The sequence below is a fragment of the Peromyscus eremicus genome, chromosome 16_21 (genome assembly GCF_949786415.1).
Source record: "Peromyscus eremicus chromosome 16_21, PerEre_H2_v1, whole genome shotgun sequence".
NCBI classification, from domain to species: Eukaryota; Metazoa; Chordata; class Mammalia; order Rodentia; family Cricetidae; genus Peromyscus; species Peromyscus eremicus.
In genome coordinates, this window is record NC_081432.1 from 2,541,034 (window position 1) to 2,566,375 (window position 25,342).

Below are 25,342 nucleotides of genomic sequence, written 5' to 3' on the forward strand. Positions count from 1 at the left end.
TTCAGGAAGCCGTGGTTTCACGCCCCCCCCCCCCCCCCACTATCCACACACGCTGCCCGATGGCTTTCAAGGCCACCCTCAAGCAGTTCTGCTGCATCCCTTCAAGGTCAAAGCCAAACTGTGGGAAATAACCACAGACCACAGGCTTCAGGCACCCTCACCGCAGTGAGTCAGAGTGGGAATCTCTGGTTTCAATCCCACCCACCAAAAGCGCAGGGCAAATCTCTGAATGCCCAAGTCTCCTGCAGCCTGCATCGAAGGTGTGCAAGCTGCAGGTCAGCCGTGAGTGCGGCTCTACCGAAAATATAAACTTGCCAGAAACATTATGAGATGGTGGTTTTAGTTTTTTGGTTTTGGTTTTTTTTTTTTTTTTCAATTAAAGAAAAAAGAAAACTCAAGTGTAAGTATGAACCTTGCAGATAATATGTCAAGATTGCTGGACTTGCCTGACTACAGCAGACATTGCCAGAGAGCTTGGGGACCCAGGTGTGAGCCAGGGAGCCCCACAAACCAGGTCTATTTGGCTTTAGTTATCCTCAGGAGAATGCCAGGACCTTGGGATATGGTGGCTTTGGGGACACGGGAGGGCAGCTCTCTGAGGTAGTGTCCTACAGCTGACCCGGAAGGCTAGGAGGTGGGAGGGTGTGGTGAGGGGTTGAGGCCTCAGCAGTCAGACAGTGGGAGGAGTGAGTAGCTGCACCCTCGAAGGCAGGTGATGCTGGACAGGGGGTGGGCAGTCCAGGGCCCCAGCCCACACTACCTGTGGTGGTGATGAAGGCGTAGGACTTGGAAGTCTGCCCTGCCCGCACCCCATGGACCTCCACGTGGTAAGTAGTGCCAGGCCTGAGGTTGGGCAAGCGGACGGTGCGTTCTGAGCCGTCCACGGTCAGCTCCCCGCTGGGGCCCTTGGCGGGTGGCAGTGGCCGCCAGCGCAACACCACACGCTCGAACTGACCCCGGAGACCGTCGAGGGACACGATCAGCGCGCCGTCGGCTGCGCTGCCCAGCACCTCAGGCTTCGGGTGCCTCGCTGCGGTCACCAGGTGTGCACCGTCGGAGGCTGGGCCCACGTCTCCCTGGTCCGAGTCCCACTTCCTGGCGCTCTGGGTGGGACTAGCGGTGGGGTGGGGAGGACGTGGCTTGGGTGCCGGGGCCCCCGCTGTCTGGTGGCGCTTCAGGAAGTCATGGAGGTGGCGCGCCACCGACGTGTAAGTCTGGTTGGCGCGCAGTGGGTAGCCGTGGGCCCGCAGGTGCCGCTCCAGGTCCTGTACTGTGCCGCGGAAGCGGCCCAGTTCAGCCGTCAGGTTACCCCACGGCCGACGGGGAGGCTGGGGCGGGCTGGGCCGGGGATGCCACTCCGCGCTCCCCTCTGTGGGCCGCAAGGGCCGGGAGGGCCGCGGAGGCCGGGGACGGGGGTTCGGGGGCGGGGCCGGGGAGCGCACCTCCGGGTAACCGTAGTGGCCTGGTGCTGCCGAGTGAGAAAGGGGGAGGGGACATCAGGTCAGTGCCAGCTTCCGCCACTGGATGCTCCTCCTCGCCACCGCGGATCCCCCGCGCCCCAGCCAGGGATGAGGGGCCTCTCCCCTGAGCCCCAGCCCCACCTAGAAAGAGAAATTAGTGTCCCCGAGCCCCACCCTTCCCTTTGCCCGCCAAGCCTGCCACTGTTGGTGCCCTAGAAGGAAAAGAAGCCAGAGGGCCGGGCGTGTATCTGATGGAGAGAACGGGAAAGCGGGATGAAAATGTAAGCTACTCCGAAGAGGGCATCGCCTTGTCCCAGGAAAATGAAAGATCCGGCTGGGCATCTGTTAAGAAACCTTGAGGGTTGGTGGACAACGACTGCTAGGAGACCCAGCCCCAAGCAGTCTCGGTCCCCAAGTCAGCTCTAGTCTCCACAAGACCAGACTGTCCACTACCCATGTTAGGACAAAAGCCACCCTCCCCTGGGGCCGCATCTTCTGTATACTGCTTCCCTCCCAGGGGCAGTCCCTCCCACAGTCTAACCTGCAAGCTTCCTATAGGACTCACTCCAAGCACCTAAGGGCTGTCTCCCCAGTGCCTTTAGATAAATAGAGCAGGGCTGTAGCAGGTGTTCTGCGACTGCCACAGCCATCTGTGACCCTCCAGCCTGGGCCCCCAGGAGAGGGCTCCCAGCCTTGGAAACCGGGCTCTTCCCTAACACCCCGAGTGCCATACCTGTGTTTGCCCTGATGGAAGCCGGGTAGCTCACTGCACGGCCTCGTTCTGCGGTGACGGTCACCACATACTCCACGCCTGGCATCAGGTCGGTTAGCTGAGTCCTGTCTGCCTCGGGGGGAACTTCCAGCCGCACCCTTTGGTTGCCAGCACTGACATAGGACACCACAAATCGGTCCACCTCAGCCTGGGGGCGCAGCCAGCTGAGATCCAGTGTGGTCGGAGTCACAGCTACCACGCGGAGGTCCTGAGGACCATCGATCACTAGCAGGGTGAGACAGAACAGGGCTCAGGAGGGAATCCACTCTGCTCTGGTGCAGCCCCCACCCCCAGCAGATCCCGTCAAATCCAGATGTCTTGCCCCCACAGTCCCAGCTCTCACTGGTAGTGATGGTCTTAGAGGCAGGAGGACCCCAGCTGGTCCCTCGTAGAGCACGGACAGTGACCTGGTAGTCCTGACCAGGGGCCAGCCCTCTCTGGTCATAGGCTGAGGCGGAGCTGGGCACCCGAGCTGTGAATGGGGGACTTGCCCCCTCAGTCTGCAAGAGAGTACCAGGCGCATCGGAATGGGGCTCTCTTCCTTGCTCCCCAGTCCCTTCTCTGTAACAATTCCAAATGGTGTCAACACAGGACAGTGTGGGACTTGGCCCTATACAAGCTGAGGAGCGTGGACAGGAACCGCACGACGCCTGGAGCCTCGCTCTGGCCAGTGACTTCTCTCTGTGGTTTGTGTCCATCAGTTCACTCGACCATCTGTGAGGAGGTTTCTATCAATCCTGCTTGACAGATGAGGACTCCGGGCTCAGAAAGACCGTGTCCTGGCAGGGTGCACACCGGGAGAGCGGAAAGATTGGAGAGGTAGCTTACTGTTCCTGCAGAGGATCTAAGTTCAGTTCCCAGCACCCACACGGGGCGGCTTACAACCATCAATCTCCAGCTCCAAGGGACCCAACACCTCTGACCTCTTCAGGCCCCTGCATTTGTGTGCACATATCCACACACAAACACACAGACAGATAATTATACATAAAATAATTTCCTTTTTTTTTTAAGATTTATTATGTATACAGTGTTCTGCCTGCATGTATGCCTGCAGGCCAGAAGAGGGCACCAGATCTCATTACAGATGGTTGTGGGTCACATGTGGATGCTGGGAATTGAACTCAGGACCATCTGGAAGAGCAGCCAGTACCCTTAACCACTGAACCATCTCTCCAGCCCCCCAAAATAATTTTCTTAAGAAAGCTTGAGCTTAGCTGGGCGGTGGTGGCGCACGCCTTTAATCCCAGCACTTGGGAGGCAGAGCCAGGCGGATCTTTGTGAGTTCGAGGCCAGCCTGGTCTACAGAGTGAGATCCAGGAAAGGCACAAAGCTACACAGAGAAACTCTGTCTCGAAAAACCAGAAAAAAAAAAAAAAAGAAAGCTTGGGCGCTTGGGCTGACCAAGGCATGGTGGCTCAGGCCTTTAATCCCAGCACTTGGGAGGCAGAGGCAGGTGGATCTAGATCTAGCCCTGGCTGTCTAGAACTCACTCTGTAGCCCAGGCTGGCCTCAAGCTCATGGAGATCTGCCTGCCTCTGCCTCCTGAGTGCTGGGATTAAAGGCGTGCGCCACCACACCCGGTGATAAATCTTTAAAAATATAAAAATGCAGAGAGGCTTGAGCCAGGCAGTGTGTCCCCAGGCTCCCCTCTCATGGGCAATCCCTGCTTGTCTGCCAGAATTCTGCCTGACCCAGGTTCCCCTCCAGTTTCCCTGGTGACTCCGACACACGCTCTTTCAGAGCAGACAAGGCAGAGCAGGGGTGTTCTGTGCCCCTCCTCTTTCCCATCTGCTTAGCTGGCCCTGGGGATGTCGCTGCCTGTGTGTGACTGGGTGTCCCTTTACACATTCTCCTGTCTCTTCAGCAGCCATACACACCCATTAAAGAAAGGCCCACCTGCTCGAAGTTCTAATAGCACATTTCCTGAACGCTGTTTACACCTGCCACCATGCTGTGTGTTGGAGACTCAAAAAATAAGACACCGTCCCTGTCATGGATTGGGCATAACTTAGCCAGATGTAGACCTCTCCCTCCCCAATCTCTATGTGTGGTAAATATCCACCAGAAAACAACAACAACAACTATCCTTTGGGTGTGTGTTTAAGGTCGTGAGATTATGTGGGGTGACCCTGCAGGCCCCCAGAGTGCCAGCTGCTGGGGACATGGGAAGGCTGGACTCTGTGAGCACCGTAGCAGCCCTGCATTGTGTGGGGTTGTCCAGCAAGGACAGCCGCTGAGGACGCTCTGTTCCGCTTAGCTATGTTGGCCGTGGTAGGGACACCTCCATTCAGCCAAATGGGGCTGGAAAATTTGAAAGGAACTGTCCTAAACCAAAAAAGCATAGTAAATACCAAAGTAAAAAACCAGATGAGAAGCCACGTGGAGGCTTTTGGGTGAGGATGAACTAAAGCTGTGACACTCCTTGCTGGGTGGAAAGGTTCCCCTGGGTACAGAGAAGCCTGCCCTGCTCCTACAGTTCCAACTCTGTGGGGCCTTGGGGGGCCTTCACCCAGCACATGTGACATCCTCCCACTTCCCATAGTCCCCCCGATCTGTCTCTCCTTCTAGTGTATGCCCCAATGTTGAGATCTTTCACTAAAGCAAACCCATCCTGAGTTCTTCTTTCTTTGGATCAACCTCTTTCTTGGTTCCTCCCTGGAAGTCCCCGTGCCAGCCTCACCCACACTGCCCAGCCCTGTCTTGAGGGTCTGAGGCAGGCTTTCTGGCCAGATGTTGGCGGCTGGCACCGCTCCCTGGTAAAGCTTGGCTCCTCGTTGCTTGTTCCTGGTGACTGTTTAACTTGAGTCTCAGTCTCAGCCTCCTCAGGGTCCCACAGGGAAAGTCTAGCTTGGATGATCCCCTGAGAGGACCTAGCTCTCATCTCCCCTTTCACTCCAGGACACCCAAGAAAAAGTCTTCTGAGGTCCAGGTCTGTGTCCCAGTGAGCACTGGACAGCCCAGTTTCCCGGCCACAGAGAACACTTGACTAGCATTCAGGATCCTCGGGTCACACTCTCTCACACCTTGTAGAAGAGAGGGGACAGTCCTAGGGTTTGAGGCCATGAGTATGAACGAGAAGAATTTTTGTCCCAACGAGTCCCTGACACCTCCACACCCCCACGCCTCTCACTCAGATCCTGAGATGGAGGAAGCAACTCCTGTGACAATGTTTCAGCGAGCTCCCTGGTGACACCGATACCCAGGTCCTAGAACACTGAGTCGCAGTGGCAATCCACACACACAGGAGGAAGTGGGAGTCCTGAGTTCTGAAAACGGAGTGTTTCTGGGGGGGAAAAGCTGCCAGGAACAAGGAAGAGACAGGCTGTGATAAAGATGGAGTGGGTGACAGAGAGCTGCAGAACAGGCTCCATGTCAGCTGATGGACAGATCATGGCCAGAGCAAAAGGCTCAGGTCCAAGAGTCTCCACAAAAAGCAAATAAAGATGTCTGAGGGATGAGCATGGACCGAGTGTCTGATTAAGGACCAGTTTACAGGAACTTCCTTCACATACAGCCTCACAGAGGACCTGGAAGGGTCCTATGCCCAGAGCAGAGGCGAAGGGCTGAGAGCTAGGCTTGGTACAGACCAGCTTACACCACCCTGCTCAGAACAAAGGCCAAGCAAAAGCCGCACCCCTCAACAACACCCAAAGATGGGGCTGCGTGTGTTTGGAGCAGGAGACGACACAGCCTGAAGGCCTCTCTTATCTCAACTGTTTATTTTATTTCTCCTTACCCTGAAGGTTCATAGGAAAATTCCTTCCAAAAGTCCCACCCTCCAGATTAGAGCTATGTAAATAATGTACATGCGATAGAGTGGGAGAGACACTTTGTAAAACGTTAGCGGGCTTGTTTTACTGTCAGGCGGCCAACAATCATTTTTTCTCTTCTCTAGTTGCCAAATTCTTGTCTCCTGATTAAATTATTTTCATATAAAAATGTAGAGAGGAGAAGGGGGGAGGTTATCTTGGTTGTGCCACAGTGCAGGAGCCGATGCTTAGGACACAGATTTTCTGTGGGACCTGCCCTGGGGTGAGGATGACGGCCAGCACTTTGCCGCGTCCCTCTCTGTCCCAGGGCCTTCTGGAGCTTTAGGGCCGGGGAGTATGCTTGTCTGGAGTTTCCCCTGGACTGATGGACACAAGTGTGGCCTTGCCTAACATTTGTGGGATGATGTGGGAAAGGTCAGGTAACCGAGAAGTGGAAGTATCCATGTACCCCGAGTCCAATCTGTGCAGAGAACAGTCCCCGAGGAGGGGACTCAGGCTTTGTCCTCACTACGCTCCAAATGTCTGAAGAACAAGTTAGAGGCGGAGAAAGAGTGCCTGGAGAAGTACTGACGGGACTGGGAAAACAAGTCAGGGACTCGGGATTGTTGTGACGGCCCAGACAGCTTGGTCTAAACCAGTAAAGATAACACTGAACAGAGCCTGAGCGGAGCCTATATATAGACTGGAAGGGTGGGCAGTGAATGCTGCCTACCATCCTAACTTCCCTTCCTCTCCTCCCTTCGTTCTGTCCTGCCTTTCTGCTTGCTTGTCTATAATTTCTTTCTTTTCTCTTTTTCTTTTTGTTTTTTTTCCAGACAAGGTTTCTTTGTGTAGCCTTGCCTGTCTTGGAGCTTAGCTTTGTAGACCAGGCTGGCCTGGAACTCACAGAGATCCACCTGCCTCTGCCTCCTGGGTGCTGGGACTGAAGGCGTGCGCCACCACACCTGGAGTGCTTATCTATACTTTCTAAAGGTTTTGCTCTGAGCCTCTGAGATTTGCACTGAAAAGATACTTAAACAAACAGGATCAAAACCACTGACAGTTTGTGCAGGTTAATATACAGCAACTCGGAGGGAATGTCAGTGGGTCCAGAGTGGGCAATGGGTCTCCCCGACTTGGGAAGCATGTACAAAGCACAGCAAATTTAAATCTGAAAACAAAGCATGGGGGAGGAAGGAAGAGGATGAGGGGCTGCCTGGGATGAGGTGACAGCTGAGCACTCTGAGCACGGGGCACAAGGAGACCACCATGGACCCCAGATGCTGGTGCCCAGCCAATGCAAATGGGTGTGTGTAGAACGGGGGCGGACTTGGACTCAGCCACGAAGACTAACAGCAACGGCCACTGTGCACTGAGCAGCCAGGAGTAGTGAGCTCACCATCACCATCAATACCCTAGTTGCCCAGGACCAGTGTTGAGGCCCCTGTGCCAGGCTGGGGCAGGGTAAGAAGGCATTTAGAGCTGACCCAGACATGTGACTTCTTGCGTGATGTGAGCCCTCCCCCTCCCCCTCCCCCTTATGCTGCCCAACCAACCTCCCCCTTGCTTCCCCTCACCATGGGGATAAACTGGATCTCGTAGGCATCCACAGGACCAGGAGCCCGGGTCCACTCCGTCCGGACTGTTGTCTCCTCCAGGAGATGCATCCTCATGTTCTGGATGGCTGGTACCTCTGCCCAGAATAGAGTAGGAAAAGCCGATTGATTAGCTGGGGGCAGAGCCATGGCTCACTCAGGGTCACACATCTTTGTTCCCACTGCCCAAACTCAGGTTGGGGAACACTGGAAAGGGCCCAAAAAGGGCCTGGGCGTGTCCCTCAACTTCTCCCATGTCCTAAACATAAAAACTGTTTAAAGACAACCCTCTGCTTAGAGATCTAAAGGTCAGATCTAAAAGTCCACTGGCATGTGCTTGTGGTTCCACTGTGGGGTCCTTCTGGCTGATCCCTCCTCCCACTCTACAAGGAACAACTCCCTCTGTTCTTCCTCTAGGCCCCTAGGCCTCAGGCCTCTGCAAGCCAGAATCCCTATTCCTGCCCCAATGTATGGGAGAAGGCACCTGGCTCACCTTCCCCACAGTCTTCGCCAGCATAGCCATCTTGACAGACGCATCTGCCCTGGAGACACTCTCCCCTGCCGCGACAGTCACCTGGGCATGTCTGGATGGCACAGTCTGGGCCTCGGAAACCCTCAACACACACACATTGGCCTGCGCGGCACAGTTCCCGTGGCCCACAGCCCCCGGGACAGGCGCTGGCAGGAGGCTCTTCTTGTCCACAGTCCTCACCACCATAGCCGGCATAACACCGGCACACTCCCTGCACACAGCGCCCACGGCCACGACAATCCGCTGGGCAGGTGCGCGTGGCACAGGCAGGGCCGGTGTAGCCTGGGTCGCACACACAGCGCCCGTCGTCACAGCGGCCGCGCCGGTTGCAGTCCGCCGGGCAGGTGCGGATGCTGCAGTCTTCGCCCGCGTAGCCGGCGTGGCACAAGCACAGGCCGTCCTGGCACACTCCTTGCTGGCTGCAGTCGCGAGGGCACCGTCTCACGCCACAGTCCTCGCCCGTGTAGCCGTCGTCGCACACGCAGAGCCCGTCCAGGCACCGGCCGCGGCCCCTGCAGCCGCTGGGACAGCTGCGTGTGCCGCAGTCTTCGCCCGAGTAGCCTGCGTTACACACGCACACACCGTCCTCGCAGTGGCCGTGTCCGCGGCAGTCCCCAGGGCACCGACGGCTCCCGCAGTCCTCGCCAGCGAAGCCCAGATTGCACACGCAGCGGCCGTCCACGCAGCGCCCGCGCCCGCGGCAGTCACCAGGGCAGGCGCGCGTGCCACAGTCCCGGCCTGTGTACCCGGGCCAGCACACGCAGCGGCCGTTCTCGCAGCTCCCCCGGCCGCGACAGTCCCCGGGACAGCTGCGCACCCCGCAGTCCTCGCCGCTGTAGCCCGCATGACACACGCACACGCCATCCGCGCAGCGCCCTCGGCCCCGGCAGTCCCGTGGGCAGGCGCGCGCGCTGCAGTCCGCCCCTGTGTACCCGGGCCAGCACACGCAGCGCCCGTCCTCGCAGTGGCCCCTTTGGCTACAGTCCCCGGGGCAGCTCTGCACGCCGCAGTCGTCGCCGCTGTAGCCTGCGTCACAGATGCATTCCCCGTCCTCGCAGCGGCCACGGCCCCGGCAGTCACGCGGGCACGTCCGCGTGCTACAGTCTTCGCCGGAGTACCCAGGCCAGCACACGCAGCGGCCGTCCACGCAGCGGCCTCCCTCGCCACAGTCCCATGGGCAGCTCCGCACGCTGCAGTCTTCACCACTGTAGCCAGGGTCGCACACGCAGCGGCCGTCCTCACAGCGGCCCCTCTGGCTGCAGCCCCGGGGACAGTTCCGCACCCCACAGTCCTCACCAGAGTAGCCTGGGTTGCACACGCAGCGCCCATTCTCACATCGGCCCCTCAGGCTGCAGCCCCGGGGACAGCTTCGCACCCCACAGTCCTCACCGGAGTAGCCTGGGTCACACACGCAGCGCCCTTCCTCACAGCGTCCTCTCTGATTGCAGTTGCGAGGGCAGGAGCGCTGGCTGCAGTCGGGGCCCGAGAAGCCAGCGCGACACACACACACACCCTGCACGCAGCGCCCGCGCCCCTGACAATCTCCGGGGCAAGAGGGCCAGCTACAACTGGGGCCACTGTAGCCCGGGAAGCACACGCAGCGTCCTCCCACGCAGCGACCCTGGTCGTTGCAGTCATCGGGACAGGTCCTGGCGGCTGGGCCAGCCGGGGACGACGTGGGCGGCTTAGTGTCTGTAGGGTCTGAGCAGGTGGGTCCACCCCAGCCAGGCTCGCAGGAACAGGCGCAGCGGCTCAGGTCAAAGACACCGTGGAGGCTGCAGAGGCTGCGCACATCGGTCTGGCCTGGTGCAGGAAGGAGAAGCGAGACCCAGCTCGTATTAGTGCCGGTGGCCAGTCTAGTTTCAGAAGGCCACTTTAACTCCTAGTTGCTTAGCATACATGCCCTCTTGCGAGTGTTTGGGTTGACTCTAGTCATCTCCCGCCTCCAAGTTGCACCCTTCACTGCATCCCTCACCTCTAAGGAGTGGGAGACGGCACATTTTCTCCTTCATCCCAAGATCCTTTATGTCAGCCTAGGCGCCTCTCCCATCCTGATCCTCTTCTCCCTTCCTCTTTGCCATGCCCCCCATCTCTGCTCACCGGTGCCAGCCTGTGCAGCCGTGGGACAGCACCCTCCTGAACAGTGCTCCTTGAGTCCCTTCACCAGCTCCTCCAGGATCTCCAGCCGGACCCTCAGGGCCTGCACCTCTGAAGCAGGCACTGGGGGTTCAGTGCCTGGCGGACAGCCACAGCCGGCGGAAGGCGGCAGGTTAATGCGGTGGGTGAATACCACCTGCTTCTCCCCGCCTCCCACAGTGTGCTCATACAGCTGAGAAGAAGGGCCCCCCGGCTGGGGAGGGGGCCGTGGGGCCGGGAGGGTCATATTGGACCGAGGAGAGAAAGGACCTGCTCTGGCTGTGCCAAGCAACACCAGGAGAGTCAGGATCGAGGTCAGGGAGCATTGAGCTGGCATCATTCGGGAAGCTGAAGGGAGAGAGGGCAAGTGTGAGAACTGACTCAGCGAGGAGAACAAAGTTGATTTCCCTTGTCCCCAGCACATCAGCGGAACACCTGCAGGTAACAATCTCAACTCACAGGCAGACGAGGAGCCTAGCCTGAGGGATAGCCTCTCGGGCAGGGCTGGTCTGTGCCACTTTCTAAGTCATTTGCTCACCCTCTCTTCCCTACTTAACTGGTTCGGCTCCCACATCCTACTCCACACCTCACACTGGTTTCCTGTTGTTCCACAAACCAGCCTCAGGTCCTCTGGGCTGTATGTCCCCTCTGTCTAGAATGCTCTTTCCTTGACTCTCACAAGCTGACCTCTTACAGTTCTGCCCTTAACTGGCATAACTCAGGAAGGGTATCCTTATGGCCCGTTCACACTCCTCGTGACATTTAGTGTGGCCTGGACGTGTGTGTGTGTGTGTGTGTGTGTGTGTGTGTGTGTGTATGTGTGTGTGTTTATCTGTCTCCCACCACTAAAAGGGAGAACAGAGACCTCACTTGTCCTGGCTCTGCCACAGGTACTTAGCAGGGACATTGGTTGGATAAAGACCACACTCAACACACCTGTGCCAAGGGAGTCTAGCAGATGAGGTCAAGGCCTCCCCAAGCACCCAGACCCAGCTCCCCAGTGCCCACTGTCTGACAGACTCCCACAGGCGAAGGATTTCTTCAGCTCCTTTTTTTCCTTTTCCTTTTCCTCCTCCTCCTCCTCCTCCTCCTCCTCCTCCTCCTCCTCCTCCTCCTCCTCCTCACCTCCACCGCCTCCTTCTTTTTTAACACAGGTCTCCTGTAGCTCAGGCTGGCATCAAATTCACTATGTAGCCAAGGATGGCCTTGAACACCTGCTCCTCCCACCTCTGCCAGGACGAGCAGCAGGCACTACTCTGCTCGGCTCCCCCTCTCTTTTTAATCCTTCACTCTCAATGCAATCCTTCCCATTAGCCTTAAAAAACACATTTATTCATTTGTTTGTTTGTTAGTTTATTCTGGGGAGCTGGGCATACCACAGTGTGCCTGTGGAGGTCAAAGAATAATTTTCAGTCACCCCTGGGATTTAACTTTGTTCCTCAGGCTTGGCAGCAAATACCTTCACCCACTAAGTCTTCTCCAGCCAGCCTTTTCACTTGTTTGTTTGTTTGTTACTTTGGTTTTTCGAGACAGGGTTTCTCTATGTAACAGTCCTGGCTGTCCTGGAACTCACTCTGTCCACCAGGCTGGCCTCAGACCCAGAGATCTGCCTGCCTCTGTCTCCTGAGTGCTGGGATTAAAGGTGTGCACTACCAGGCCCGGCTCGCCTTTTAATTTTTTTATTCTTCTCTCATACATTGTGTCCTGGCTGCAGGCTTCCCTCCCTCCACTCCTCCCACCTCCCTCTGCACTCCCTCACCTCTCTCCAGATCCACTGCTCCTCCAGTTCCCCTCAGAAGAGCAGGCCTCCCAGGGTCATCAAAGGAACAGACATAACAAGTTACAATAAGACGAGGGGCAAACTCTCATATCAAGGCTGGACGAGGCAACCCAGTAGAAGGGAAAGGGTCCCAAGAGCTCTAATATCTCCAGTTAAAAACTACACCTCTTCCTCAGAACTGTCAAATACCAAGATTTTACAAAAGGGCACACAGGTGAAGTAGGACTCAGAGAAGGAGCGGTGCATATGCGGTCAGTTGATTAATAACTAAGCTCCTACGGCACTTAAAAAGAGAACAGTGGGGCTGGAGAGATGGCTCAGAGGTTAAGAGCGTTGGCTGCTCTTCCAGAGGTCCTGAGTTCAATTCCCAGCACCCACATGGTGGCTCACAACCATCTATAATAAAATCTGGTGCCTTCTTCTGACGGGTAGGCAAACATGCAGGACATAATAAATAAATAAATCTTTAAAAAAAAAAAAAAAGAGAGAGAACAGTGGGGCTGGAGACATGGCTAGGGCCTTAAGAGCACTTAGCGCTCGTTTGGCTATTTGTCCCTGTGCTTCATCCAACCTTGGTCTCAACAATTCTCGCTCATATAAACCCTTCTCATTCTCGCTAATTGGACTCCCAGAGATCCACCCGGGGCCTAGTCATGGATCTCTGCATCCAGATCCCTCAGTAGTTGGATGAGGTTTCTAGCATGACAATTAGGGTGTTTGGCCATCCCATCACCAGAGTAGGTCAGTTCGGGCTGTCTCTCGACCATTGCCAGCAGTCTGTTGTGGGGGTATCTTTGTGGATTTCTGTGGGCCTCTCTAGCACTTTGCTTCTTCCTATTCTCATGTGGTCTTCATTTACCATGGTCTCCTCTTCCTTGTTCTCCCTCTCTGTTGTTGATCCAGCTGGGATCTCCCGCTCCCCCAAGCTCTCTTTCCCTCGACCCTCACCCTTCACTACCCCCACTCATGTCCAGGCTGTTCATGTAGATCTCATTCCATTTCTCTGTCATTGGGCGATCCCCATGTCTTTCTTGGGGTCCTGTTTTCCAGGTAGCCTCTCTGGTGATATGAGTAGCAGTCCAGTCATCCTTGTTCCACATCTAGTATCCTGCTATGAGTGAGTACATACCATGTTTGTCTTTCTGAGTCTGGGTTACCTCACTCAGGATGATTTTTTCTAGATCCATCCATTTGTCTGCAAACCTCACCGGAAACACATGAAATATGAACCAATGGCTGAGGGGTCACCAACTGGGTCAGGCCCTTTGAATGGGTGAGACAGTTGATTGGCCTGATCTGTTTGGGAGGCATCCAGGCAGTGGGACCGGGTCCTGTGCTCATTGCATGAGTCGGCTGTTTGAAACCCGGGGCCTATGCAGGGTCGCTTGGCTCGGCTTGGGAGGAGGGGACTGGACCTACCTGGACTGAGTCTACCAGGTTGATCTCAGTCTGCGGGGAAGGCTTTGCCCTGGAGGAGATGGGAATGGGGGGTGGGCTGGGGGGGGAAGGTGAGGGGGGCGGGAGGGGGGAGAACAAGGGAATCCGTGGCTGATATGTAGAACTGAATTGTATTGCAAAATAAAAATTTAAAAAAAAAAAAAAAAAGAGCACTTACCACCACTCTTGCAGGGGACCCGGGCTGGGTTCAGTTCCCAGCACCCACATGGGGGCTCACAACCCTCCCTAACTCCAGTTCCAGGGGATCTGATGCCCTCTTCTGACCTTTACATATACTGTACACAGCTGGTACACAGACATACATGCAGGCAAACACTCATACATATAAAAATAAAACAATAACTAAATCAAATAAGTAAATAAATAAATAAACAAATAAATAAATGTTTCATCAGTTAAAAAGCCATACAGGGAAAACAAAAAGGATTGGTCCCTACCTTATATCCAAATACAGAAACTACTGTGAGGTGGATCATAGTCCTAAATATAAAAGGGAAAGCCAAGGTTCCCATAGCAACATAAAAGAAAACATGGGAAGAGATCTTTTTGACTGGAGTAAGTGAAAATTGCTTAAGTGAGGCACACAAAGCCTAACCACAGAAGAATGAACACAGTGGACCTTGCTGGAAGTGATAACTCCACTCCCTGACTTATTTCCTCCGTGTTGAGGATGGAACATGCTGGGCAGAGGCTCTACCACGGAGCTGTGTGTCTAGCTCAAGAATTGAAAACAGCTGGTCGCCAAATGACATCAGTAAGAAAACAAGACAATTCACAGACTGGGAGAAGCATGTGAGGTAAACATGAATGGGAGAGCAAGTGTGAGAGCGAGAGAGAGCGAGAGAGAGCGAGAGAGAGAGCGAGAGAGAGCGAGAGAGAGAGAGAGAGAGTGAGAGAGAGAGAGAGAGAGAGAGAGAGAGAGAGAGAGAGAGAGAGAGAGAGAGCGAGCCAAATAGAGGCTGGTGAAGGGTCCATTGCTAAAGTGTCTGTGAGTGTTAGAGCCTGGGTTTCATCCTCAGCACCCTCGTGAGAGCGGCGCTACGGTGTATGCCTGGAGCAGTGCTGAGGAGATGGGGCAGGACAGCAAGTCTGGAACAGCATGTGAGCTCCAGGTTCAGGACCCTGTCTCGAAGAATAAGGTGAAGAGAAACAGAAGACACCCAATGTGGAACTCTGGCCTCCGTGTACGTGCACACACCAACATACACATACGCATAAAATCTAAGAGTGTGAGCTGCTCTTGCAGAGGTTCCCAGCATCTATGTTGGGCCGCTCACAACTGCCTGTAACTCCAGCTCTAGGGGATCAGATGCTCTCTTCTGGATTCTGGGCAACTGCACTCCTGCGCACACACACAAACACAACAATAAACAAATAAACCTGGGTCCTCTGCAAGAGCAACCATTGCTCCTAACCTCTGAGCTGTTTTGTTTTGTTTTGTCTTTTCCTAAACTGTTGTCCTTTTGATAAAGGATCTTACTATGTAGTCTAGGATGATCTTAAACTTTCAATCCTCCTGCCTCGGCCTCCCACATTTTGGGATGACGGGAACATACCACCACACACTGCTGGCTGTTCACAGGGTTTATTTACATTAACTGAAATGCAACTCAATTGGATGAATGATGGCAGAGACAGAGCAGAATATCACGCAACAGGAAAACCTTCCTCTTTGCTACACATGGTGTGAGTGAATTCCATGCACATGCCAAGCAAAGGAAACCATGGAAAGATGATGTTTTACATGATGTTATTTATGCGAGGCACATGAACAGGCAGAGCTAATCTGTGCTCTTAGGAGACAGGGTGGGATTACAGTTAGGGATACTGTAGACTAGAGGGGACACAGGGGAGATTCCTGGGACATCCTTAATGAACTGCACACACAGGACTTGTGTGTCAGGGTCTGAGAGCTATACCCTGCAATTATAAACAAATCCTTGCCTGACATCACACACCTCCAGCCACCACACTTCACTACACTTTCTATTCCTGTTTCTCTAGTCTGCATGCACACCTCAATCCACTCCAACTGGCTTCCCCACCACCTTCAAAATCACCCAGCAACTCCCCCTGTGGTCTCCTACAAAATCTAAGTGATGTCTGTCTTCTTCTTAACTCAACTTCTCTCAAAAGCAATGATAAGCTGGCCACCTCCTCCATTTTGAAACAGTTTGTGATGTCCAACATGCCAGCCATCTCTGTTCCACCGTGTGGGTTCCGGGGATTGAACTTAGGTCGTCAGGCTTGGCAGCAAGCACCTTCACCCACTGAGACACCCCACCACCCATCCCCCCACTGGTCTTCATGAAATACTTCACTCTCCATGTTCCTTACTCAACCTGAACCTCTGTATATACAGTCACCTCTGTGGAGCATGCCTGCTCCTCACTGCGTCCTTCGAGTCTCCACCCCACATCACCCAAAGAAGCCTCTTGACCAGGCTGAGGCCCCGTCATGATATCACAGTCCACACAGCTCTTGCTTGTACTACTTATGGTGGTTTGTGATCCTGCCTGAAAGAGAGGGACTGTTGCTTTCTTTCCTCTCAAGCTCCTCGTCAGATGTCAAGGTGACGGAGGGAGGGTGTTGCCATTTCTCTTTGTTTTTACCACATCCAGCACATCCAGTGTGCTCAGTAAATATTTATTGACTTTAATGATGACGGTAAAGTTCAGTGTAAGTCCAGGACTAGCATTAAGGCTGGAGTCATACAGGACCAAGGTCAGAGCTAGGACCACGGACAGGGTCTGGAAGTCCAGTAGGAACAGCAGCTGTGCCAGAAGAGTCAACAACCAGTTGGGGAGGATGCTGGAAGGACCGGATGGGACAAGCATTTGGGGAAACAGGCAGAAGACACACTATGTAATAAAGCTGGACATATGCAGAGCTGCCGAACCCGCAGTGACTCCTAGGAATACAGCAGCAGGGCAGAACCCACCACACCAGCCCCAATGGGGAACCACCAAATACAGCAACATGGCAGAATCCACCACACCAGCCCCAATGGGGAACCACCAAATACAATAACATGGCAGAAGCGGCCACACCAGCCCCAATGGAGAACCACCAAGGCTTCTCACATCAGCTCTTGTTGAATTAACTGTGGTTTATTCATGCCGTGGAATAAAAAGCCATGAGGACAAACTACAATTCGTGTACTATTAAGTATAGTACTATGGATGGCTCTTAATCAACTAAGAGCGCCAGAGAAGAAAGGTGCTGGGTAATTTATTAAGGAAGTTTGAGAGGGTGTGGTGGTGCACACCTGTGATCCCAGCACTCAGGAGGCAGAGGCAGGCAGATCTCTGTAAATTGGAGGCCAGCCTGGTCTACAGAGTTCCAGGCCAGCCCGGTCTACCTAGGGAGATTATATAGCAAATTTTAAAAAAGAAAGTAAAGCAATGTTAGTGTGAGGAGAGAGGATACTAAACCTGCAGTTTTGAGCTGGAAATGTGGTGTTCTTGGGAGAGAGTGACCAGAAGAGGCATTGATGGGAGATTTCTGGGGTGTAAGAATACCTTGTTTTGTGCTAGGCTCAAGGATTACATCTGTAATCTCAGGATTTGGGAGGCTGAGGCAGGAAATGCAGGAATTCAAAACCAGTCTGGGCTACACGGTCAGACCCCATCTCAAAATCCCAAGGGCTAGCGAGGGTAATGGAGATGTGGTAAATACGAGAAAAGTACAGGGATGTGTGGATGAACGTGTAAAATGAAACTCCTCGCTTTCTACATCAATCTAAAAAAAAAAAACCCACAAAGGACTGGAGGTGGAGCTCAATGGTAGGGCACAAGCCTGGGTTCCGCATAGTGGGGGGACAGAAGTGTAGAGGGAGAAAATTTTATTTTATTTTTTTAAAGATGTATTTATTATGTATACAGTGTTCTGCTTACATGTGTCCCTGCAGGCCAGAAGAGGGCACCAGATCTCATTACAGATGGTTGTGAGGCACCATGTGGGTGCTGGGAATTGAACTCAGGACCTCTGGAAGAGCAGCCAGTGCTCTAACCTCTGAGCCATCTCTCCAGCCTGAAAATTTTTATTTTTTACCTTTTTATTGCGACTGTTTATTTCATGTGTGGACCTGACATGTCACATTGAAGGTATGTCAGGAAAGGACAATTTTGGGAGTCGGTTCTCTCTGTTTACCACGTGGGTTCCAGGAACTGAACTCAGGTCACCGGTTTACCTGCTGAGCCATCGTGCTGGCCCTTGAAGATATTTAGTTACTCATCCATTTTATTCCTTTTTATTGTGCCAGGATCGAACCCAGGGCTTTGTATATGCTAGGCAAATGTTCCACCTCTGAGCTGTAACTCGAGGCACTTTTTGTAGAAAAATTTTAAAAAATCCCAAATTGAGGTGATGAGGTTGAGACTCAGGGTTTCCCTGTTTCTTTGTCTCAGTATTTATCTGGATTGCTGTGGGGCTCACTGAGACAACTGGAGGGATGGTCTGAGAAGAAAGGGAGAGGCAGAGAAGAGCTTGATGAACAGGGAGCAGGGTGAGGCAGGGTCGGCTAGAACTGGGGTGAGGGTTGAGATGCTGGCAGGTGCCCAGATCGTCTAGAGCAGAGAGGCTGAGGGAGCAGGAGGACCGAGTGAGCAGTGGGAATGTCGACTGGCCAGGAAGGAAGGGCTGTGACTCCCCTCTCCCAGCATACACATTTCCTAGCTTCCTCTTGGTCAAAGAGAAAGGTGTTTTCAGGGCCACCAGCCACTCTGCTCCCCGACTGGTGTCAAGAGACAGAAGGATGTCACTCAGTTGGTGGGGTGTCTGCCTAGCACAGCTCTAAATTATAGCTCAGGATCACATAAACCAGGTGTGGCAGCATGTGTCTGAAATCGCAGCACTTGGGAGCTAGAGGCAGAAATGCCAGCCTTAGCTACACAGGAAATTTCAGAATAGCCTAGGCTGCATAAGACCCTGTCTCAAAGAGTGAAATAAAAAGGAGAGCCGGGGGACAGACTGTTTCCACATGAAGTGCCTGCCCCAGGCAGGAGGGCCACCGACAGGGCTGCCCTTCCCTCTGACAGCAGAGCAGTTGGGGAGAGGGAGCTCTGGCCTGTCCTGCCCGTCACTCTGTGCCGAAGGCCCTGAAAGTCACCCCCGCACCAACCATGGGGGGCATGCACACACAAATATGCAGCACATGTGTATCTGTCCACAGACGCAGATCCGAGCGCACCTGTACGTGAGTTCACGTAGCAACACAAATAAGGCAGCATTTCTGCAAATGTGTGAGCCACGCATGCCACCATCTCCCCTCACGGCTGCTCCAAACCTGGTCACTGGGGGGTGTCTGAGAAAGTGGACAGAGGGCAGCTGAGTCTGAGAACTAAGCTGTAGTGTGGACAGCACAAGGAGCTGCTCTCCAGTGCGGAGGGAGGGTGTGTGCTTCCTGTTCACTTCCTCACACCCCTGGGCTCTCTAGTTCACCAGTCTCTTCAAGCAGCTGGATCCTGCTTCTCTCTCAGATAAGTGGGGGGGGGGGGTGTCTCTGCAGCAGGAAAAATGTACAGAAACCCCACCGGCTTCTCCAGAAAAGCTGTTGAGGTTGGTCTAGAAGACAAGTGTGACCCCCAAAGACCACGCCCCAGAGCCTCTCCCTGTCACCCTCATCACCATCCTGTTTCCCCTCCCAACGCTTGGAAAATTTTGGCCCTTCTCTTGGCACTGGGCAATCAGAGAATTGGGTGTTTCTTGTGTCTCTCTGTATGCCTCTCTGAGATATGTTAGGGGGCTGGCCTCACCCTCTTGGCATCCTTCCATACTTGGAGGATTGACAGGGTGGGGGCATCTTCCAAACTGTGACTCAGCACCCTTGGTATTCAGTGTGTGGCCAACTTTGACACTTGACTCACTGGGGACCATTGGTCCTACTGGGTGGGAAAGGGACAGACTTCCATGAGGGGTGTTCCAGGGATGGGGTCTGGCTCCATTCCAATGTCACACTCAACCCCTCCTGCCACCCCGACTCCCAGGCACGTCTGGCAATGAGAGGCGAAGGCAGGATTCCAGGCACGAGAAACAGGGAGCTCAGATACTGGGCCGAAACAAGTTGAAAAGAGGGCACCAGCAAGAAGGAGCTGGGGGGTCCTGGTACCTCTTATTTGGGGGAGAAAGCAGATAGGCCGTGGGAATAGAAAAATTAAGAGAAAGGATTTCCAGACCCCCAGTGGGAAAGGTCAGGAGGAAAGTGAGAGACAGGAAGATGGGTTCTGGTCCTGCACCAATGGCCAGGGCTTGAGCGGAAGAAAGTTTGACTAATGGAGGTGCTAGGTCTCCAGGGGTTGGAGGCAGCCAGGGACAGCGGAGGGGCTGAGGTCCGGGAAGCAGGGGCGGGGCTGCAGCAGCTGCTGTTTCCTAGTTGTTTCCCAGTAGTTCGCCTCAGTTCCACTTCCAGTTGTTTCTAAGCCATTAAATTCTTTCCAGGCGAGATAAGAGGCCCCGCCCGCCCCACCCGAGGCTTGTCACGTGTATTGGGGAGTGGGTGGGAAGACTCAGGCACACAGAAGCAGGGAGCCTAGAAGGGGGACCGAATGGAGACACAGCCCTGTGCCCTGTGGGGACATCACTCAGCCTCTGCAGGCCCGCTGAACCGTGAGTCATGGGTGCAGAGCACTCGCCAAGAACAAGTTATGGGATCGTCTCTGCAAGCTCTGCGCCCTTTCCAGGCACTTGAGTCCTCACTCTGTCCCATTTCAGCACTTCCGAAAGCCCTGTACCTCCCAGACCTTGTTCTCAGCCCCTGTAACTCCTGCACAGTTACCTGAAGAATCCCCGTTCTGGACATGGGAAGCAGCTTCCTCTGCCCCAACCTGGCACCAGGCTCTCAACTCCAGCCCCAGCATTCGAAATCTACAGTGCTTTTCCCCCAACGTGCAGCTGGACAGCTCAGCCCAGCCTGGTCCTCCTTGCAGCCCCACCTCCTGATCAACAGCTGTACCCACCTGACTCCTGGAGTCCCACAGCTCCCAGGTCCTCTCAGGTACCCGCACCCCCTCCAAACCCTGGTGTGTGCAACACACCACATTCTGCCTTAGCCTCCTGCACACACCTCTAGTGTCTGCTTGCATTTTCTCTGAGCTGAGCAGACAGTCCCTGTCCTGGACGGCACTCCTGCGACCTTGCAGCCCTGGAGCGCTCAGAGGGAAATCCCTCACCTCTGTCTCACCACCGCTCTGGTTTTCCCAGAGCTCTGTTACTTACCTGGAGAGTGTGATGGCTTGTGGTGGCTGCTACACCTCTGAACCTGCTCAGTTCCAACCCCAATAAAGGGAGTGTCTCGGGCAGGGTAAGCACCCCTCAGCAGTCCTGGACTCTTAGGGGGACCCTTCACTTGCCTCTTGCAGCAGAGGCTCCTGGAGCCAGTACCAGGACTGCTGATCGCACAGCAGCGACAGAAAAGCAGGGAGCCTGCAGTAAGCAGGGGGAGGAGAAGGGGAGGGCCAGCATGAGGTCAGGGAGGGGAGCGGAGATAGGGCAGGTCTTCCCACCCTTCCAGCCCCTCCCACCAGCCCCCCTCCCTGTCCAGGACCAGAGTCGCCCCCTCAATACCCTCATCTCAACCCCTCTGTCCCTTCTTTTATCCCTATGTCCTTTCCCTATTTCATTTTTAACCTTCTCCCCACCATAGTTTCTGAGCAACCTGACATTCTCTATTATTCTCTTAACCACCCCTGGCCCTTCCCTTTAACCCATTTCCTCCTCTCTGCCAGCACGGTTCCTCAGGGCCAGACTCCATCCCCATCAATAGCCAAGCTCCCTTCCACTCCTTCCTAGCTGCTGCCAGGAGATGGATCTTACCCCCATTTGTTGCTCAGCACTCCTTTATTCATCCCTAAACTCTCCTTTGGTTGTGCTGGGCAGGAAGCAGAGATGGGGACAAGAAGCAACCCCACACACTCAAGCTTAAACCCCTCTGATGTAAGGTCATTCTGGGGCTCCTCACCTGCCTTGCTGCACCCCATCACTGCTCCCTGTAATCCCTCCTTCCCCCTCTTACTTTCTCCTCTTGCTTGGGCTTGAGCAGCCGCTCACTGCCCATTCTACCCAGCCCCTCTCTGGTTCCCAGCTCGGCATCTCTGCCCCGTTTTCATTCTCCCAACTCAGCAAATTCCTAGAGAAAAAGCAAGTGAGACTTGGGCACTGGCTGGGCAAAGGCTCAGCTGAACACCAGGACATAGGAAAGTAGTAATAGGGGGCGTTTGGAGATAAGGTTGGAAAGGTAGAAATTCAGGAGGCTGGTCAGCAGCCAGATGCAGCAACTGACATGGTGGTGTTTAGCCAAGTACTTCCCCAACAAGGCACTGGTAGAACTTTTGCCACAGAGGACTATGTGAGGGAAAGCCCAGCCCCTCAGGTTTCACACAGAAGACAGAGCTATCTCTACTCCATTGCAACTTTATCATTAAGGTGCATACACCTTAGCCAGGTCAGGTGATGGTGAGGGGACTTGAAAGGGTCCACACGTATCTGGTGCCATATTCGGGTTGTAGTACAGGTGTCTCGGTCACAGGTCACACCCTGTCCTTGGGATGCCTGAGAGGAATTGGGCTGGCACTGCATGTGACCATGGCCACTGCCTCCAGCCCCATGTGGCCAAGAGCAGCAGCACACATGACCTCCCTCACGGGTGTACCCGTGTGTCCGTATGTCTGGGTGTGTGTCTGTTTTTTTCCTGGCTTTGATGGGAAGATGAAGTCAGCATGTGGGATAGAGCTGGGCTTAGCTTCCTTCCTGTGCCTTGGCTAGAATCCCCCAGAGCCATGAGTAGGTAGGTGATGGCTCTTCAGGTCTCACAGGGAAGTGGGAAGCAGCAAACAGATGAGGGGGTCTTCGAATTGCATTACGGGGAGAACAGGTGGCAGTGTGGCTCCTAATACCCCGAATTTCGGAGTATGCTCACAGACATATCCGTCTTCCCTAGGTCCTGCCCCACACCTTTATTATTCGGGAAGTAGGGTCACTGTAAGTACAGTTGGCCATGTAAGTGGCCAGAAGACTCAAGATTGAATCTAGAGCCGGAATGGCTTGGGGGGCTGGATGCTGGGGTTTCCGCATAGGAATGCAGGGTTCTGGCTTATCAGGCATCTGGGGAAGGGACTGGAAGCTGATACAGCTGCAGGTTTGAAAGCATGATTGTCTAGAACCACTTCTGGACCACAGGCTCCTGGGAAATCATGTCCTTTCACAGTCAGGAATGAAGGTCAACTCTGAACCATGGGGAATGGGGACTGGGGGAGAGGGGCAGGGAAGCCAAGAGCTCAGAGCTGGAGTGGCTCCAATGAGGTGTCCTGTGGGGCCAGCAAGGTCACAGTGCTGTCTAGAACCATGTGCGTGCTGGTTGTTCCCAGGATCCTCAGTCCAGGGGTCTTTGGCTCTGAGCCCCATATCCTTGAATGACCTTTAAAGTTCAAAGACAGAAGAGGAGAGAGAGGACAAGTCAAGTGAGGACGACTGAGGGCAGGGTTTACAGGCGGACAGGAATGGAGAGAGGCCAGAGGACGACCCAAGCAAGTGCCCCAGAGGCAAGGGCAGGAAACACCGGGCAGGATCTGCACACAGCAGCCGCGCACAGCCGCACAGCTGTGAAGGCTGAAGGGATAGCCTGGGTGCTGGGTGCTGGGTGCTGGGTGCTGCTCAGCGTGCTGGTGGTGGAGTCAGCACCCTTTTCCAGGGCCTGTCCTCTCTCCCTCACCTCCTACAGCTCTGGGAAGGGAAAGATGAAGACAGTAACAAATGAAATGGCTTCTTCAAGGTTTTGAGAAGGAACGGTGAAGACCTTGAGACTTCTGAAATGTCTTCTTCGCCCGTTATTGTCTAGACTTGCTGAGAAGAAACTGCCTAAGATGGGGTGGTCACCAGTCATGGTGGAGAGCTGAGTGATGCAGGGCGAGGACAGGGAACCTGGGAAGAAAAGAGCTCAAGAGGATGGGAGAAGTACAAGGCTAGAGAGCAAGAACACCCCAGCAAGAAGGGTCTGGAGCCTTCCAACTCTGCCTGGAGACGGGTGTGGGGAGACGGGAGGAGGGAGGACATTTCTATCTCGTGACAAAAGAAAGTCACACAATTGTTTTGTTCTCTGCTCTGGAGCGGGTGGGCGCCTATATTTACCAGAGGGACTGAGGTCGCTGTGGCAACCACACATCTGGGCCCCGGAATCCAGATGTGCTGTATCCAGAAGCCATAGCAGAATGATGAGGCAAACACGAGACTCCCCAGTCCTGGCCCCACCGCCAGGGAGGACTGAGCTTGGAGTGAAGTGCAGAGAGGGGGGAAAAGCATGGAGGGAGGAAGAGAAGCCAGGACAGGACCAGGGTGCTGAGCTCGGGGGGTGGACAGGAAAGAGGAGGACGGCTCACAGAGTCCGCAGTAAGAGACAGGAAGACCAAGGAGCAAGACGATGAGGCAGAGGAAGGGGAAACGCAAGGGGGCTGAGAAAGCACGAGGCTCCAGAGTCAGAGAACACTTTGGTGGGACAGAGGGTGAAGACAGGCAAGGAAAGGTGAGAGAAGCAGGGCGGGATGACGGAGGATGAAGACTGAAGAGAAGGAACTGTTAGCAGAGAGAGAATGGGAGCACAGCGAGGCAGAGGCCTGCCATGCTGAAGTGGCATCAGAGAGCCCATTGGGCAGACGAAGAAAGCTCACACTGGCCTGCAGGACAGCCGCTGAGCCTGTTTCCACCTGCTGCTGCCCTGCAACCCAGTCTCCATGGCTCTCCTAGCCCCCCACAACACCCCTCCCCCAACCAGGACAAGTCTGAGGGCCCCAGTCTCCCACCACTCAAAAGAGGTGTAGGGTGGACCAGCCCAGAGCTTGGAGCACTTTCCCACATGGGTGCAAGTGGCAGACCCAGGACCGAGCAGTGCCTACTAGCCCAGCACGAGGTTTACAGGACCACCTGAGAAGTAGGGAGGCGGGTCACATCCCACAGAGGGCGATCCCCAAGTGTTTAAGGACATCAGCTAATTCAAGGTCCACGAAGGGGCCCAGGACCAGGCCATCTGTTTCCCTTACTGCCTGGATAAGGTGCTCAAGGGATCCTGGGACAGGAAGTGGCTGTGGACCAGGGTTGCCCTCTGGAGGGAGGAAAGGCTGAGTTCCTGGGAGCCCTAGTTCCAGGTTGCCATAGTTCCCCAGTCTGTTTTCACTCCAAACACAGTAGGGGTGGGTAAAGGGAGGGGGGAGAGCCTGGCTGGACACGTGAGGCTCTTCCTCCCTCCTTCAGGGCTAGGCTTATAGCCAGGCAGCCCCTGTCCAGTCATCTGGGCCTGAAGCCCAGGTCCAGCTCACACCCTCCAGCTGACCCAGGCCACTCCTGTAGGGTCAGGCCAAGGCGCTGCTGGATGGGAGCAACGGCAGGGGACCCAGCAGTCAGGCAGACTGGTCCCCTCATCTGATGCCTTTCCTCCCACTCAGAGCACACAGCCCTTACACCTACTCACTCCTGTCCTCATCCATCTCGACACTCCCTCAGGTCTGTCTTCTGCAGTTCAGGTCCAAGAGGGTGTCCCATAACGTGCCCCCTTCTCCCTACCAGGCCCCTCCACGGCGACCCGCCTTCCTGGGCTCCAGGCCCTCTGGCCCCACGCCTGTTGTTTGTGTGGACAGCTCATCCTGGAAAGCAGGGGGGACCTGCTGCAGAGCAAGAAAGGCCTGGGGCTGCTGTGCACCCTGAAGGGCGTGGGGCCCCCTGTCCTTCCTGTTTACTCAGACACATTCCGGTGATCTGTACTATCTGCTGTCACGCCAACGCCACAGACAGCCTTGCTAGACACAGACATACCCTACAGCTGCGGGGTGGGGGGGCGGGGGGATGACTGAGGTCTGACTCTGCCCCACTCCAC

General features: G+C 54.7%; 1 protein-coding gene across 4 annotated transcripts in view; it reads right to left on the reverse strand.

Annotated features, from left to right (window-relative positions):
* Tnxb (tenascin XB) overlaps nucleotides 1-20,896 on the reverse strand; it is a 62,008-nt gene extending 41,112 nt beyond the window's left edge. For all 4 annotated transcript variants that reach the window (XM_059281796.1, XM_059281795.1, XM_059281794.1 and 1 more), the window contains exons 1-7: nucleotides 20,701-20,896; nucleotides 10,212-10,595; nucleotides 8,073-9,914; nucleotides 7,562-7,677; nucleotides 2,576-2,732; nucleotides 2,194-2,457; nucleotides 761-1,468 (exon numbers count right to left, since the gene is read on the reverse strand). In XM_059281796.1, the coding sequence (XP_059137779.1) occupies nucleotides 761-1,468; nucleotides 2,194-2,457; nucleotides 2,576-2,732; nucleotides 7,562-7,677; nucleotides 8,073-9,914; nucleotides 10,212-10,587 (3,463 nt within the window). In that variant the 5' untranslated portion in view covers nucleotides 10,588-10,595; nucleotides 20,701-20,896. The remainder of the gene's footprint in view (nucleotides 1-760; nucleotides 1,469-2,193; nucleotides 2,458-2,575; nucleotides 2,733-7,561; nucleotides 7,678-8,072; nucleotides 9,915-10,211; nucleotides 10,596-20,700) is intronic.
* Nucleotides 20,897-25,342: the final 4,446 nt, after the last annotated feature.